The 17470-nt window shown below is 46.5% G+C and overlaps 1 protein-coding gene across 1 annotated transcript in view; it reads left to right on the plus strand.

Annotated features, from left to right (window-relative positions):
• PSD2 (pleckstrin and Sec7 domain containing 2) overlaps positions 1-17197 on the plus strand; it is a 34501-nt gene extending 17304 nt beyond the window's left edge. The window contains exons 7-14 of the mRNA XM_035014274.1: positions 4717-4806; positions 6454-6497; positions 7564-7754; positions 7930-8000; positions 8418-8575; positions 9531-9675; positions 10953-11096; positions 15026-17197. Of these exons, the coding sequence (XP_034870165.1) occupies positions 4717-4806; positions 6454-6497; positions 7564-7754; positions 7930-8000; positions 8418-8575; positions 9531-9675; positions 10953-11096; positions 15026-15235 (1053 nt within the window). The 3' untranslated portion in view covers positions 15236-17197. The remainder of the gene's footprint in view (positions 1-4716; positions 4807-6453; positions 6498-7563; positions 7755-7929; positions 8001-8417; positions 8576-9530; positions 9676-10952; positions 11097-15025) is intronic.
• Positions 17198-17470: the final 273 nt, after the last annotated feature.

Raw genomic sequence — 17470 nt, forward strand, 5'->3', positions numbered from 1 at the left:
GAGAGAGGGAACACAAGCAGGGGGAGTGGGAGAGGGAGAAGCAGGCTCCACGCAGAGCAGGGAGCCTGATGCGGGACTCGGTCCCAGGACCCTGGGATCATGACCTGAGCCGAAGGCAGTCGCTTAACCGACTGAGCCACCCAGGCGCCCCTAAGTTTTTAATTCTTTTTGATGTTATTGTAAATGAAATTGTTTTCTTAATTTCAGTTTATGATCATTCTTTACTAACATTGATTTTTATGTGCTGATCTTGTATTCTGCAACTTTGCTGAATGTGTTCATTTTTTGGTGTATCCTTTAGGATTTTCTATATACAAGATCATGTCATCTATGAATAGAGATAGTTTTACTTCTTCCTTTGTAATTTGGATGCCTTTTACTTCTTTTGTTTGCATAATTGCTCTGACTAGAACTCCTAGTACATGTTGAAGAGAATTGGGGAAATGGCACTCTTGCCTTTTCCTAATCTCAGGGGGAAAACTTTCAGTCTTTCACCATTGAGTATGATGTTAGCTGTGAGTTTTCATAAATGCCTTTTATCATATTGAGGAAGTTCTATTCCTAGTTTGTTCGTTTTTTTTTTTTTAATCATGAAAGGAGTGTTGAATTTTGTGAAATGTTTTTTTCTGCATCAATTGAGATGAACATGTGGTTTCCCCCTCCCTTCATTCTTAATATTTATGTAGTGTATTACCTTGTTAGATTTCTGTATGTTGAGCCACACTTGCATTACTGGGATACATTCCATTTGATCATGGTATATAATCCTTTCAAAATGCTGCTGGATTCTGTTTGCTAGTATTTTGTTGAGGGTTTTTACATTTATATTCCCAAAGGATATTGTTACATAGTTTTCTTTCCTTGTGATGTCTTTTTCTGGTTTTGTTATCAAGGTAATGTTGGCATTATAGAATGAGTTAGGAAGTTTTCCTTCTTCGTCAGTTTTTTGGAAGAGCTTGAGGAGTATTGGTGTTAATTTTTCTTTAAATGTTTGGTGAAGTTTACTACTGAAGCCATCTGGTTTTGGGCTTTTCTTTTGTGAGGTTTCTGATTATTGGTTCAATCTTTTTACTTCTTTTTTTTAAAGGTCTTATTCATTTATTTGAGAGTGAGAGAGAGTGAGAGAGAAGAGAGAGCATGAGCAGGGTGAGAGGCAGAGAGAGAAGCAGACTCCCTGCTGAGCAGGGAGCCTGATGAGGGGCTTGATCCTCGGACTCTGGAATAATGACCTGAGCCGAAGGCAGATGCTTAACTGACTCAGCCACCCAGGTGTCCCTCAATCTTTTTACTTTTTATAGATCTATTCAGATTTCCTATTTCTGCTTGAGCATTTTTAATAGTATGTTTCCAGAATTTGTCCATTTTATCTAATTGTTGTTAATGAATTGTTTAGTATTTTTGTTCTTTTGTTACTGAGAGAGCAGTGTTAAAATTTCCAACCAAGATTGTGAATGTGTCTTTCTCTTTTTGGTTCTGACAATTTTTGTCTTTTATTTTTTGAGGCTATGTTATTAGGTGCATATACATTTAGGATGCTTATATCATCTGGTAGATTGGCCCTTTTATCACTATGAAATGTCTCTTTATCTCTAGTAAGGTTTCTTGTCTTCAAGTCTATTTTCTTAGATATAGTGTGGTTATGCTAGAGTTCTTTTGTTAGTGTTTGCATGTGTCTATTGCCATCCTTTGTTTTTAAGTTTTCTGTCCCCTTATATTTAAGAGATATGTCTTTTTTTTTTTTTTAAGATTTTATTTATTTGCGAGAGAGAGAATGAGAGACAGAGAGCATGAGAGGGAGGAGGGTCAGAGGGAGAAGCAGACTCCCTGCTGAGCAGGGAGCCCGATGTGGGACTCGATCCCGGGACTCCAGGATCATGACCTGAGCCGAAGGCAGTCGCTTAACCAACTGAGCCACCCAGGCGCCCAAGAGATATGTCTTTTATGATACACTTTTTAAAAAAATTAAGTCTGATAATCTTTACCTCTTAATCTGACCACTTAATGAATTACTAATATAATTAAATTTAAACATACCAGGATACAATTTGTTTTCTCTGACTTATCAGTTCTATGTTCCTTTTTTTTCTCCTTTCTTGCCTACTTTTGGATTATTTAAGCATTTTTTAGAATTCCCTTTTATTCCATTAGCCTGTTAATTGTTTATTCTTTGAAAATTCTTTTTGTTGTTTGCAGTGTGCATCCTAAATTATTAATGTACTTTTTCCAGTTCCCAGGCAATGACATCGTCTTAAAACACCTTAACTCTATTTCTCCATTTATTGCCCTCTCAGCTTATATATTACTGTTGTCATCTTGAACTATTAGATCTTTCTCTATACTTTATTTCCCAGAAAACTTTCTTTCTTTTCCTTCCTTCCTTCCTTCCTTCCTTCCTTTTCTTTCTTTCTTTCTTTCTTTCTTTCTTTCTTTCTTTCTTTCTTTCTTTCTTTCTTTCTTTCTTTCTTTCTTCTTTCTTTCTTCCTTCCTTCCTTCCTTCCTTCCTTCCTTCCTTCCTTCCTTCCTTCCTTTCTTCCTTCCTTCCTTTCTTTCTTTTCTCTTTCTTCTTAGTCTTAGTCTTAGTCTTATTCTTCTGTAGACTCTGTGCTCAGCGTGGAGCCCAACACAACCTTGAGACCTTGAACTCACAACCCTGAGATCAAGACCTGAGCTGAGATCCAGAGTCAGACAATCAATTGAGCTACCCAGGTGCCCTTCCCCAGAAAACTTTCTTATCATTGTTTTATATAATCAATATTCATTTAGATTTAGCCACCGTTTTTGTTGCTCTTCATTCCTTTCTGCTTCTTCATGCTTCCATCTGGGATAATTTTCCTTCTGCCAGAAAAAGTCCCTTTAGTATTTCCTTTCTTAATTTCAACACTTGTGTTGAAGTGTGAGTGGGGTGTTTCCCCAGAGGTGTTTCCTTGGTGGGCCTTGAATTCTAATTTTTGTTCTCCAGTCCTACTGACTGCTCAGTTGCTCAGCCTTTTGGTCACTGCTTGTGAACTGGCAAATGCTTCAGGTAGGAAACCTGCTCCTTATGGGGCTCACATCTCCATGCTTCCCTTCTCGCAGGATCTTTACCCTTGAAGTTCTCACTGCTCTTACATTTCTCTAGTGTCTTCACACAGGTGTTTTAATATTTTGACCAGCATTTGTTTCTGTTAGGAAGATTCATTTGCAACAAGATAGCCTGTCATTTCTGGGATTGAAAATATTGCCTGGTTATTTTTTGATTTTAAACTCCTGACTGGTGGCTGGGGAATGTTCAGTACGTGAAACCCAGACATTATTGCCTCATATCCCTCTATTACGAATGCACACATAAGTGGCTACATATGAAAATACATATATGTACATGTAGAATATACACATAAACATATGAAACATACTATATCAAGGTATATGTAGGATTTTGTCTCCTTAACCTTTTGGAAAGGTGTAGAAAATTCTTGTTTGTCAGCTACTTATAAAGCCTTATATCCTTGTTTCCTAGATTATTTTCTGTGGTATATGAATGTTCCACATGATGTTAATAGATTCTCTCTCTTAAAATGCTGACAAGGTCAATGAATTTGGGAGCCTGTACATGGAATCCTTCCTTTGGAGACTCTCAACACACAAAGCATATTAAAGACTCTGAAACATGTAAATAAACTTATTTGATTCTGAAGTCTTTTTGTGGGGGAATACCTATTCCCATCTGTAGGTAAGTCTTGGAAAACACTGTCTTATAGCCAACCTAAATCCACAAAATCCTACAGCAATAAGTATCTGGTGTTCAAGGGTCTTCATCTTCACAAAGGTGAAGTGCCACCCAGTGTGTCCTCAAACATGGATATTGCAAGAAGAGTCTGAAAGTATGCACATCAGGTGTTGGGTTTGGAGGGCTGGAGCCCCTCTGCTATTCAGTGGTTTAAAAAAGGCAGAACTTGGGGTACAGTCATTTCCAGCTCTTTGTCTTTTTGTGCCTTCTGGCATGAGATCATCTGCTCGGGTTCCCTTGGTCCCAGCCCAGCTCAGCATGGGGTATCCATGTGTATTGGTGGAAATTGATTTTTGATTCTCTTAAGACCAACCTCTCCCTCACTTCACCTACCTCTCGGAGGTCTTGCCGCCCCTCTGTGCAGGTGAGAGGGTGAGACAGTTGTGACGGAATACGCAGAGCTTCTGCGCAGCAGCCAAGAGGCCTGGGTTCAAGTCCTGGTGCTGTGTGACCTTGGGAGAGTTAACCATGGAGTAGTGGGTGAGAGCATGGGCTTTGGTATCAGACACACTCAGCCCTTCCACTTCCTTGCTGTGTGATCATGGGCACGTCACTTCACCTTCCTACACCTCAGTTTCCTTACCTGTCAAATGGGGATAATAGTAATACCCACCTCACTTTCTCCTTGTTATGAGAAGGAAATATAATAATGCATGTCAAGTACAATACCTGAAACATACTAGGCACCTGGTAAATGTCATCTGTTACGTTATTTAATCCAACCTGACTCTATCTGGGCTTGAGGAAAACTCTAACTCCTCATTGAGGATCATGTAGAATCTTGAAAGTAAAAAAGAGTTTTGTAAATTCTTGGACACAAAGGGAACTCTAGGCAGTATTTTTCATTACTACCCTTGATGCTGCTTCATCCCTTCCGGCTGGGCAGGGCAGGGTGTGGGGATCATACCAGCCTCCATCCCTACTCAGGCAGAACCATTTCTCCATTACAGAACATTGGCAAAAAGATGTCCTGCCAGCAATTCATTGCCAACTTGGACCAGCTGAATGATGGCCAAGACTTTGCCAAAGACCTGCTGAAGGTAAAACCTGTTAAGGGTTCCCATGCCCCCAACTGTACCTGGAGTGGGTGGGGAGGAGAGAGGTCTCTGCTCCACTAAATCCTGACAGTGTAGATTTAAAAAAAAAATCTCTACACCAGGTTGCACCTGGGTGTCTGACTCTTGATTTCGGCTCAGGTCATGATCTCAGGGTTGTGAGATCGAGCCACGCTTTGGGCTCCACGCTCAGCAGGGAGTCTGCTTAAGATTCTCTCTCTCCCTCTCCTTCTGCCCTTCCCCTCCTCAAATAAATACATAAATCTTTTTTAAAAAGCAAGCTCTGCACCGAACATGGGGCTTGAACTCATGACCCCAAGATCAAGAGTCACATGCTCTACTGACTGAGCCAGCCAGGCTCCTCTGACAGTCTACATTTTTAACACTGGGGTCACGGTTACCATGACTTTGGGATAGAGTTAGTGACCATCCAGTTCAACATTTGACTGTTGCATGTTCCCTGAGTTAGGCAGAGGGGTAGGCTTTATGAGATTTGTTTTTAGCACTGCATTCTCTTCATTGCTGTCATGATAAGCCTCAAAGCTACCAACAGTTGTCATAGCTGCCGCAGCCATCACTGACTACCTCTCTTTCCACCACCGTCACCACAACTGTCATTGTCATCACCGCAGGGAGAAACCCACCCATTTCTCCAACATCACCAGGAATTAAGGGATACTAGTTTACTCCTGAGGCTGAAACCCAGGGTGGAACTCTGGCCTTTCAAGCCTGGTCAGTTCTCTGCCTTGGAGGAAGAGGAGCAGGTTTTTTGGAGGGTAAATGAGGAGTTCAGTTTTATTTTTTATTTTTATTCTTTAAAGATTTATTTATTTGAGAGAGAGAGAGTGCGAGAGTGAGTAGGGGGAGGGCCAGGGGCAGAGGGAGAGAGAGAATCTTAAGCAGGCTCCATGCCCAGCTCAGAGCCTGATGCAGGGCTCGATCTTACCACCCTGAGATCATGACCTGAGCTGAAATCAAGAGTTGGATACTTAATCGACTGAGCCACCCAGGTGTCCCAATGAGTTAAGTTTCAGATAGTGAGTTTGAAGGATATGGTGATACCAGGTAGGTAGTTAGATAGTGAGTCTGGAGGCCAAAAAATAAAACATTGTCTCCATCACTCTTATCATAATTATCTTCTTCTTCATCAAGAAGGGCTTGTTAAGAATGTATTTGTAAGTGAGATAAAATAATCCCAGTCCCAACAGCCACCTATCCACTTCTCCCCATCTACCCATTTACCCAACCTCCCATGCCCCCATCCTTTTATCCATTCACCTACCCAGAAACTCATTCGCCTGCCCCTACCCTACCCATTCACCCATCATCCACACATACACCTCCTACATCCTTGCACCCTCACCCACCCACTAATTACCCCACCCATCCACCTACCCACCAACCTATCTACCCAACTCTTCCTCAAATCTATGCACCCATTCATCTAAACAATCATCTACCTACCCATCCCTCATTCATTCATCCATTCAACAAACAGCTGTGAATCAAACACCCATTTTGCCCCACTGGCTGAAAAGATGCTTCCTCACTGCATCCACATTACTAGAGGTAGATGGAGATTTCTTTGACTCTTCATCTGAACTCCTCTCTTTCTCTTTTACCCTGCCCCAGACCCTTTACAACTCCATCAAGAATGAAAAGCTGGAATGGGCCATGTGAGTAGTGCCCATGGGCACAGGTATGGGGAAAGTGAATTACTGGGAAGCAAAAGGGGGAGTGGCTGACGGTGCAGGGAAGGCACTCCTGTCACTCTCCATGGTGCTGATTTCTCCCAACCCACAGCTCTGGTGACCCCTGTCCAGCTGGCCGCACCAGGTGTTGAGTTCCCCTTTGGGTACATTTTCTGTCTTGATAAAAATGTTAAACTCGTATGGAATTGATTAAACTGTGACTTTAGTTTCATGATGTCCACAACTTATTTTCTGTACTGGGGATATTGCCACTATTACCAATGACGATAGCTCTTTCCCTTTTGGGAGGTAGGTAGACAGGAGGCACGAATCCCCCTATAACACCAAGAATATGACCATGTTTAGGTAGTGACTGCTCTTGGCAGTGGAGAGAGGCGACTGCCCCCTAACTTCTTCCCCTGCAAAGGCAGTGAGACTTGGAAATGCCCAACCATCTGGAAAGAGGTGTGGTGACCTTGCTGGGTGGGGAGACTGGGAGGCTCCTGGGGAAAGTGGCTGCCCCACCCTCCTGTGCACCCCCGGGCAGCCTTGGTCTTTGGGTCCTTGTAGAAATCACAGGTAACGATTGTTAAGAACCCCACAAACCTTGGGAAGAGCTGGCATTCTTCTCCCAGGGCTCTACTGGGGATCCTAGACTTTAGGGCCCTCATCTACTGGCCCAGCGTGTGTCTGTAGGGCTTGGGCAGATGCTTCAGTCTGGCTGTGAGTCACTGCTTCCCGGGACTGGGCTTTCAGGGTTGGAGAGAGGAGAAGAAAGACCAGGAATAAAACTAGTAAAGGTCTCCAACTTTGTGGTCAGTGGTGAGGATTAGAGTTTGGAGGCCAAAAATCACAGCTCAGATGACAGGGGTCAGAATTGAAGACTGAGGGCAGGGGTCAAAGATATGGATCTGTGATCTGGAATTGGAACCTCCTTATCTCTGCTTTTCACCTCTGACTGTTTCCCAGAGAGGGGCTGGTGGGGAGAGAACATGTCCATGTGGGGCTAAGGCTTCCATGGAGGTGGTGCTCAGGCCTAGCATTTTCCTAGTGATGAGGACGAGCTGAGGAAATCACTCTCTGAGCTGGTGGATGACAAGTTTGGGACAGGCACCAAGAAAGTGACACGGATCCTGGATGGTGGCAACCCCTTCCTGGATGTCCCGCAGGCTCTCAGCGCCACCACGTACAAGCATGGTGTGCTGACTCGGAAGACTCACGCCGACATGGATGGCAAGAGGAGTGGGTGTCAGGCGGGGGAAGGGGCACGGGGAGGGATGCTAGTTCGGGGGAGAGGGCCTGGCCCCCGTGGTCACTCCTCTGGGGTTGCACATCCAGATAGACATGTAGGGGCATGCAAGGGAGGAGATATCGGGGTGGGTGGTTGTGGCCACACTACCCATACCCCCATCCCTAGCACCCCGTGGGAGGCGTGGCTGGAAGAAATTCTACGCGGTGCTCAAAGGGACCATCTTGTACCTACAGAAGGTGAGAGACTGCCCCAGAGTCCTTACCCAGGAAGGGCCAGTGCAGTCCTCCAACCGGCCCCTGTTTTGTGGTGCCCAGAGAGTCCCTGGCAGGACCTGGGGCTTAGGCAGATGCTGGGTCCTTCCCTCATTAAAACCTGACTCGGGCTCATAGAGCTTTGGGTTTTCAGAGAGGGGTCTTGCAAATGCCCAGGGGCTCAGAAGATACGCAGTGGAAGCTCTTTCTGGGCCTTGGGACAAACCAGGGTGTGGAGCAGAGTGGCCGGCAGGCTTTGTTGGGTGGGCATGGCACTACGGGGGCAAGAGCTGAAGAATGGAGGGAGTGGAGGGATAGGAGGGACAGCACGAGGAAGTGTGGGTTAGTGAACCTGAGCCTGGTGATGACAGAGGCTTGCCTGCCCCTGCTCCACCTGTCCAGGATGAGTATAGGCCCGACAAAGCTCTGTCTGAGGGCGACTTGAAGAACGCTATTCGTGTGCACCATGCTCTGGCCACCAGGGCCTCTGACTACAGCAAGAAGTCCAACGTGCTCAAGCTGAAGACGGCTGACTGGAGGGTCTTCCTCTTCCAGGCACCGTAAGTAGGAGTGGGAGTCCCCTCCCTCCCACCTTGGGCTCAGGGCCTGCAGCACCGAGCCTGGACCGCACCCTACTCCACATCCGCCTTAGGCGAGGTGCTGTCAGCTTGCCCTGCACGTTGGCCATAAGAGTGAGTGTATCTGCTTGGCACAGACCAACTGCTGGGGTCCCCTGAAATACAGGTTCTCAAGTGTGGTCCTCTCAGCATCTCCAGGAAATGCGTTAGAAATGCAGTTTCTCTGACCCCACCATAGACCTACGGAATCAAACTCTGGGGCTGGGCCAGCAGTTGTATTCTAACAAACCCTCCAGGCGATTCTGTTGCACACTGAAGTCCCTAAATTGGGGGCAGATGGAGCCTTAATGAATCATCCTTCACTGTAAATCGGGGTGGGGAAATGGATGGGAAAGACTTGTCTCATAGTTTCCCTGGAAGGCCTTCTGTCCACTCCTCTACACCCTATCCTGTGACTTGAGATTGGAGTTTCCATGTGTCAGACAAGCTTAAAAGGAGGGAGGCTGGTAGGTGACCTCTTAGGATGGGAATGTGCATTGTGGGCGAGATAGTGGGGCACGGACAGGAAGCCTGAGTGGGGATACCACTTGCCTGTTGCCTCTAGGATCCAGAGATCCAGGGATCAGCCTGGCCCACTGGCTTTAGGGCCTGTTACTCCATGGCTATTAACTCTGGACCTGGACAGCTTTTATTTCATGGTAAAATCCAGGTCTTGCCTAGAAGCTGGGACAAAGGCAAGCTCCCTACACAGACTTGACTGGGTCCATCGAGCCCCCATCCTGCCATCCTCCTTCACTCCTTTGTCCCCCTTTGTGAAGGAAGTGGCTCCCTCCCTGTACCAGGCTAGCGGTGGGTCCTGGGTGCTGGGTAGGGGACAGGGAGTCCTATTGTGAGGAGCTGGTGCCCTCTCCCCTCTCCCCTCTCCTCCTGTCCCCAGGAGCAAGGAAGAAATGCTGTCATGGATCCTTAGGATCAACCTGGTGGCCGCCATCTTCTCAGCCCCCTCCTTCCCTGCTGCTGTCAGCTCCATGAAGAAGTTCTGTCGGCCCCTGCTGCCCTCCTGCACCACTCGCCTCTGCCAGGTATGAGCTCCTGGGACCCCAACGCCACCTCCTCAGGCTGCATCCAGCCAGGCCCCCTCCATTCAACAGCCTCTACCTCAGCTCCTATATGGTACCTGGCCTTGGGCTAAGAGACAAGGTGAAGAGACAGATCTTCTCCTTCATCCCCATTGCACCTCATCCCCATTTATAGATGGGAAGACAGGCCACACGCCACACAGAGGCCTGTGTTCTTCTCTGCCAATGGCATGGTATCCTGTGGATGTCATTTTGGGTCTGTGGGCATGGTGCGTGTCTGAGCATGAATGCGAGAGAATGTGTGTGTCACAGGAAGCCAGAGACGGGTGAGATTTGGCTGGCCCTTCATCAAGTGCTCTTTTGCTGCCCTTACCTACCCTTAAGTATTTTATTTGTAATCCTAAAAAAAACTCTTACTCATCAATACTTGAGTTTTTCAGGGTTTTTTTTGGAGAGGACAGGATAAATGGTGGACCACCACTTGGGAGGTGGAGGGCAGGAGGAGCGCCGTACTTCCTGTCTTTGTCAGGGCCCTTTTCATACTGGGCCCTTGGCCTGGGTCTCTCCGCCCAGAGCCCCTGCGCATGCACAGGCAGTGCGCGTGCCCACACACATGCACACCCCCACCCCCCAGGCACACGTATACCATACAGGCACACGCGTATGTGCATACACACCTGCTGTGCACCCACACCCCCACTACACACATGCATCACACATACGCACACACATGCAGCTCATTGCCCACACAGCAGCAAGTGGTCTGGCTGTACTTCAGTGGGTGGGACGTGTGTGCGCACTTGTCTGTGAGTAACGGTGTCTCTGACTCTCTGGGTATGATCCTGGGTCTGTGACCATCGTATGAGCCTGGGCAGAATCCGAGAGAATGTGTGCATCGTATGGAGCCGGGGTAGCTGAGGCCAGACCCTTCCTTGGTCCACTGTGTTTGTGTGTGCATGTGAGAGTCCATATGAACCGGTGTGGGGGCGTTTCTGGTGGGATTGTGTGTCTGTGTCAGGGAATGTCTATGTGCACATTCTCGTGTGAGGGTCTCTCATCTCCTGAGCCTGCCATGGATTTATCTCGGAGGACTGATGCCAGTGAAAGCAAGGCAGGAAGGAGGAGGGTGGAGGGGCACTCCCTCAGGTCCCCCACATATTTGATGACCCTGGCCAGGCTTCAGTTTCCCTTTGTTGAAGCAGACCCAGCATGACAGGTTTAGACCCACGCCTTTGACATCTTGAAAGTGGAACCTCATAGTCTGGGACTTGTCTATGCAGGAGGAGCAGCTGCGTTCTCATGAGAATAAGTTGAGGCAGGTGACTGCAGAGCTGGCTGAGCACAGGTGTCACCCCATCGAGAAGGGCGTCAAGTCCAAGGAGGCTGAGGAGAACCGGCTGAAGGAGCACTATCTCACTTTCGAGGTGGGTTCTCCTTGGGGCTGATTGCGAAGGACAGGGCTGGGGCAGAAGGAGGAAGCCAGCTCTTCTCCCTCCTGTCACCAACATCATTCTGCAGCCAGGGGCTCCTGGTTTAGGGGTTCTCCACTCTGGGGGCTCCCCTGAGGCAGTCGTGAGCCACGCATGGCCTCCTGTGGGCCAGTCTCCGCACAGTCCGGCTGCCAGTTGTTAATCAAACAGTTGTGCCCTCACCTGTGTCTCTCAGAGAGCACCAGGTGGGCCTCACCCTTCTCCAAGCCACTCCTCACCTCCACTCCCCCCATGACCCAGCCTCTTGGGGAGCTGTTACAGCTGAACCATAAACAGCTCAAGCCCACCTGCGTGACCTATCCCGCGTTTGTCTCCTTTTCCTCTTCCACAGATGTTTATCGAGCACAGCAACTAAGTTTTCCCTTCTCTCCGTCTTGTCTCTCCCTGCCCCCCTACCCTGATTCTGCCTCCTGATGCTCTGTAAATGGGGCTGACGGAGCACCGCCTTCATTGGGTGAAGGAAAGGGGGTCAGCTTGGAGGAGGGAGGCAGGAACCACTTGTCCCCTTTGGACTGGTCTTTGTATTGACCTGCAGGCGGGGGTGGACAATATGAAGGCTGAGATTGAGCCTTTGGGGCAGGAAAGGCAGGAAGTCACCCATCTCAGTCTCTGGATTTCTACGTTGCTTTTCTATTGAGGTGTGAGGAAGAGAGGAGAGTTCCCAAGAGATATCCTGACCTTTTGAAAAACAAAACTGTACTGCTTTCAAAGTCTTCTCAGACCCACTCTTTCTGCAGTGTAAGAAAAAAAGGGTTGGCAAAAGCTACAGTGGACTGATCACTTGCCAATTGTCAAGCATGATCACCCTCACTCCCTTGTACTGATGGATTTAATCCTCATGTCAACTCTGTTGAAATGGGTTCTGTTATCCCCATTTTACAGATGGGAAAATTGAGGCTTAGAGAGGGCAGATCACTTGCCTGAGGTGACAGTTAAGAAGTGTAGGAGCTAGGATCCTAACCCAGGCGATTGATTCTAACTCCAGCACTCAGGTCTTTCTCACTTCCCCCTGGCTTAACTGGGGGAAGGGGGTGTGTAGGGGAGGTGAAGCCCAGCAATGAAGGGTCTTTCTGCTCATGTGGCAGAGTTGCATGAGAACAGTGTCTCCTCACCTTTAGTCTTTGCTTCTTCTAGGACCTCAGCCTCTCCTGACTGTGGTGAGGTGTGGAAGCTCAGAGTCAGGCTCTCAGACATGGCCGGCCAAATTTCCCTCCTAAATGTTTACCAATTTATAACACATTTTTTTAAAGGGTGGGGAAGGGGCAGAGGGAGAGAGAGAATCTTTTTTTTTTAATTTAAATTCAATTAGCCAACATATAGTACATTATTAGTTTCAGATGTAGAGTTCAGAAATTCATCAGTTGCGTATAATACCCAGTGCTCATCATGTCACGTGCCCTCCTAATGCCAGTCGCCCAGTTACCCCATCCCCCCACCCACCTCCCCGGGAGAGAGAGAATCTTAAGCAGGCTTCACACTTAGCATGGAGCCTGACACAGGGCTTGATCTCACAACCCTGAGATCATGACCTGAGCCGAAATCAAGAGTCTGATGGTTCACGACTGAGCCACCCAGGTGCCCCCCCAATTTATAATACTTTAAATAGCTTATGAATGTACTTGTCTGTTCTTGCCCTCACCAACACTGGACACTCCTGAATGTCTTAATCATCATCAATCTGATAGGTTTAATAAGGGGTATCTCATTGCTATTTTAATTTGGATTAAAAATTCTTTAATTGTGTGGGGCACCTGGCTGGCTCAGTTGGTTGAGTGTCTGCTTTGGGCTCAGGTCATGATCCCAGGGCCCCAGGATCAAGCCCTGTGTCAGGTTCCCTGCTAAGCAGGGAGCCTGCTTCTCCCTCTCATCCCTGCTTGTGCTCTCTATCTCTGTCTCTCTCTCAAATAAATAAAGAAAATCTTAAAAAAAATTTTTTTTTTAAATTGTGGTAAATACACATAGCATAAAATTTATCATCTTAACCATTTTAAGTGTATAGTTCAGTAGTAGTAAGTCTACTCACACTATTGTGCAACCGATTTCCAGAACTTTTTCATCTTCCCAAACTGAAACTCTACACCCATTAAACAGCAACTCCTCCCCACCTCCCCCTGCCCCACCCCTGGCAACCACCATTTTATTTTCTATCCCTGTGAATTTGACTCCTCTAGTTACTGCATATTAGTGGAATAATACAGAATTTGTGTTTTTCTGACTGGCTTATGCTCAAGTTTATCCATGATGTGGCATGTATTAGAATTTCCTTCCTTTTTAAGGCTGAATACTATTCCATTGTATGTAGATATCACATTTCTTTATCTTTTCATCTGCTACTGGATATTTGGGTTGCTTTCATCTTTGGCTTTTGTAAGTAGTGCTGTTATGAACATGGGTATGCAAATATTTCTGAGACCCTGCCTTAAATTCTTTTGGGTATATACTCAGAAGTGGTATTGCTGGAGCACAAGGCAATATTATTTTTAACTTGCTGAAGACCAGCCATACTGTTTCCTTTTTTTTTTTTTTTTAAAGATTTTATTTATTTATTCATGAGAGACAGAGAGAGAGAGAGAGAGGCAGAGAGAGAAACAGGCTCCCAAGGAGCAGGGAGCCCGATGCGGGACTCGATCCCAGGACACTGGGATCATGACCTGAGCCGAAGGCAGACGCTTAACCATCTGAGCCACCCAGGTGCCCACTGTTTCCTTTTTTTGTGTGTGTAAAGATTTATTTATTTATTAGAGTGTGGCAGAGAGAGAGGGAGAGGGAGAGAATCTCAAGCAGACTTTCCGCTGAGCACAGAGCCCTGTGTGGGGCTCCATCTCATGACCCTGAGATCATGACCTGAGCCAAAACCAAGAGTCGGATGCTCAACCAACTGAACCACCAGGTGCCCCCAGACTGTTTTCTACGGCGGTGTGCCATGGTTCTCACCAGCAGTGCATGAGGGTTCTAGTCTCCCTACATCGTCGCCAACACTTACTCTCTGATTTTTCTTTGATAGTAGATGTTCCGAAAGGTGTGAGATGGTAGCTCATTGTGGTTTTGATGTGCATTTCCCTGATGATGACTGATGTTGAATATCGTTTTGTGAGCTTATTGACTGTTAGTATGTCTTCTTTGGAGAAACGTCTATTTAAGACGTTTGCCCTTTTTAAATTGGGTTGTTTATATTTTTGTTGTTGAATTGTAGGAGTTTTTTATATATTCTAGATATTAGATCCTTACCAGATATAGGATTTGCAAATATTTTTTTCCATTCTGTGGATTGCCTTTTCACTCTATTGATTGTCGTTTGATACACATGAGTTTTTTTTTTTTAAGATTTTATTTAAGGGCACATTTATTTCATTTAAAGATTATTTTTTATTTATTTATGAGAGAGAGAGAGAGAGAGAGGGAGAGCACAAGCAGGAGGAGGAGCAGAGGGAGAGGGAGAAGCAGACTCCCCACTGAAGCAGGGAGCCCAAAGGGGGTAGGTCAGTCCCAGGACCCTGGGATCATGACCTGAGCTGAAGGCAGACCCTTAACTGACTGAGCCACCCAGGTGCCCCTGATACACATGAGTTTTAAATTTTGTAATCCCATTTGTCAGTTTTTATTTTGGTTGTACTTTTGCTGTCCTACTCAAGAAATCATTGCCACTTAATTTGAATTTTTAAAATTATGAGTAGAATTATGAGTATGTCCCTTGCCTGTTTTTTAATTGGATTGTTTATCTCCTTTTTATTGATTTGTGAGAGCTCTCTGAGTATTAAGGAAATTAGTCTTTTGTCACATAAGGTCCAAATACTTTTTTTTTTTTTTCATTTTGTTGTTTGTCCTTTGACTTTGTTTTTGGCCTTTCTCTGCCTTTTTTCTAGAAAAGCCGATATGAGACCTATATCCACCTCCTGGCTGTGAAAATCAAAGTGGGCTCAGATGACCTGGAGCGGATTGAGGCCCGGCTGGCCACTCTGGAAGGGGAGGATCCTTCTCTCCGCAAGACACACTCAAGCCCCGCCCTCAGTCAGGGCCACGGAACTGTGACCGGCAGCAAAGCTACGAAGGATACCACTGGGCCTGATACTTAGCTGGCATGGATGGGCAGGCCCCAGAGGCAGGCAAATGTCCCCAGAGGGGTCAGTGAGCACAATTCCAGCCAAGGGCCACTTGCGCCAGCTCCAGGCAGTTGACAGGCAGCTAGAGGGGTGTGGAGAGCCCCGTGGGCCAAGGAGATGGAGACGCTATTCGTGGTGTTGATCTTCTTGCATCCTGGGGTTTATCTGGGCCTCAGATCTTCTCCCCAGCCCTCACATTCCTCTCCACCACTGAGCCTCATTTTGTAGGCCAGTTGTGTGCATGCTCTAGACACAATCTCACTGGAGGAGGAGGAGGAAGGGCAGCTGGCTTCCCAGGCCCTCCTCCCCTTCTCACAAGTTCCTTCCCACATCCCCCTTGTTCCCAAGGGTGGGTCTGGACTCCAGCTGTCAGCTTGGATCCCCACCTCTCCTCCTCCTCCTTCCTCAGACTTGACCAGCCGCAGGTCTGCGGACCACCAGCACCATCCTCTCCTCCCTCCACCCAGTAGCTTCTGGAACCATGCCCTGTTCTCCTGCCTCGCTTTGCAATAATCCCGGACCCGGGCCTGCTCCCTCGATGTCAAGCTGTCTACTCACATGTGCGGCCACCTCACCTTCCATTTATGGAGGCCACTACTGCTTTCTTTTATATGGACAAAAATGTATATATACAAGAATTGTATATATAAATAAGGGACCCCTTGAAAGATGATTTCGGAATTGATATCAAGATGAAATAAGATGAAGGAAAAGCCTATTTGGGAACTCCACCTGTTAGCAAGCAGGGCTGCTCTCTGGCCCCTTGGTGGCCCAGACACTCTGGGAGAGAAGGTGGAGATAGTGCTGACCTCCTCTTACCCCCTTTTCCCCTCTTCCGGCTGACCTGTGACTTACACTGCTCTTACAGTTGATGTTTGGAATAAATAGACAGTGTGTGTGTATGCCACCCCATCTGTCCCACAGGCATTCTGGGGTGTGAGTGGGATGGGACCATGGCCCTGTTTATATTTTGGTCTTTATGTTGGCGCTGCTAGGTCTCTGAGCTCCAGAGGTGGCCTCTTGTACAGACCTACTGCTCCGGGAATAAAAGACACTCTGCCTTGCAAACAGCCACTTGTCAACAAGCCCAAAGATGTTTGGTGGAGGAAGGTTATGGAAGCCATTAATTCCTGATCTTGGGAAAAGGTGGAGTAAGAAGTTGCTGATTGGTTTTTAAGCTGATATTTCTTTCACTCTTCTAGTGACTCAGAAATGCTAGCTAAGGACATGCCTGGGAAGGATAGAAAAATTTGCCACGTGATGATCACAGACTAGTATCTTGTAAACCCTGAATTCCTCAGACGGACCAGTGGTGGAGGTGATGGGCCTTCAATGAGCTATGATGAGCAGATCCTTTATATTTTTAAAATAGATTAGTTTGGGCAGCAATTTGACCTCAGTGGTAATATATTTAGTTAGTGGCAAGGTTGGCTTATCTTATTAAGTACCTAACAGTTCAAGCACGCTCACATTTGATGCAAGGGACATATGAGTCTGTGGAAATATGTAGTGATTTAAATCCAGATGATTTAATTTGGATCAGCTGAAGTGTATTTTACACCCAAACCATCTGGCCTCTTCGTTTTGCTGAGCGGAAGTAAATGTTCATTTAAATGAAGTTGGAAGAGCAATGTAACATAAAAGAGCTCTCTGTACTTTCTCCATGCTGGCTCTAAGGTCTTGGATTTTTGGGGTCAGCTTCCCACCCTCCACCTCATGAGGGTGGGTGAGTGAAAGCAGAGGAGCAAGCTTCTGTCTGCTGCAGACAGGCTTCCCTGAGCACTAGTGATGTCTCCCATCAGTAAAAAAATCTTTAGTTCACTTTCTTAATTGTATAATTATTTATTGTAAATTATATACATGTACTACTGTACTAAAATATTATGTACATTATAAAACATACACAAAAATAGAAATTTAAAAAGATGAGATGAAAATAAATCTAAATCAAAGTTCTAATATTTTTTTTCCTGCATTCTAATGGACCATCATATTTCCTCCCCCCCCCCCCCAACTTCTGCCCCTAATATGCCCATTTTCCAAGACTGTCCAAATCCAGGGGCTGGAGGACCACAGGTGAGATGCAGTAAGTGGTTTGCGCCACCTGGTGGTCCTGGGAAGTGGCTTCTGGGGGGCTGACCCTTGACCACAGTGTTTCTTTTCTCATTCAGTGAAGGTCACCAGTGCTGCACCCTGTGCTAGGTGCTG

Source organism: Mirounga leonina, unplaced genomic scaffold (assembly GCF_011800145.1).
Source record: "Mirounga leonina isolate KUSES-001 unplaced genomic scaffold, KU_Mleo_1.0 Mir_168, whole genome shotgun sequence".
Lineage (NCBI taxonomy): Eukaryota > Metazoa > Chordata > Mammalia > Carnivora > Phocidae > Mirounga > Mirounga leonina.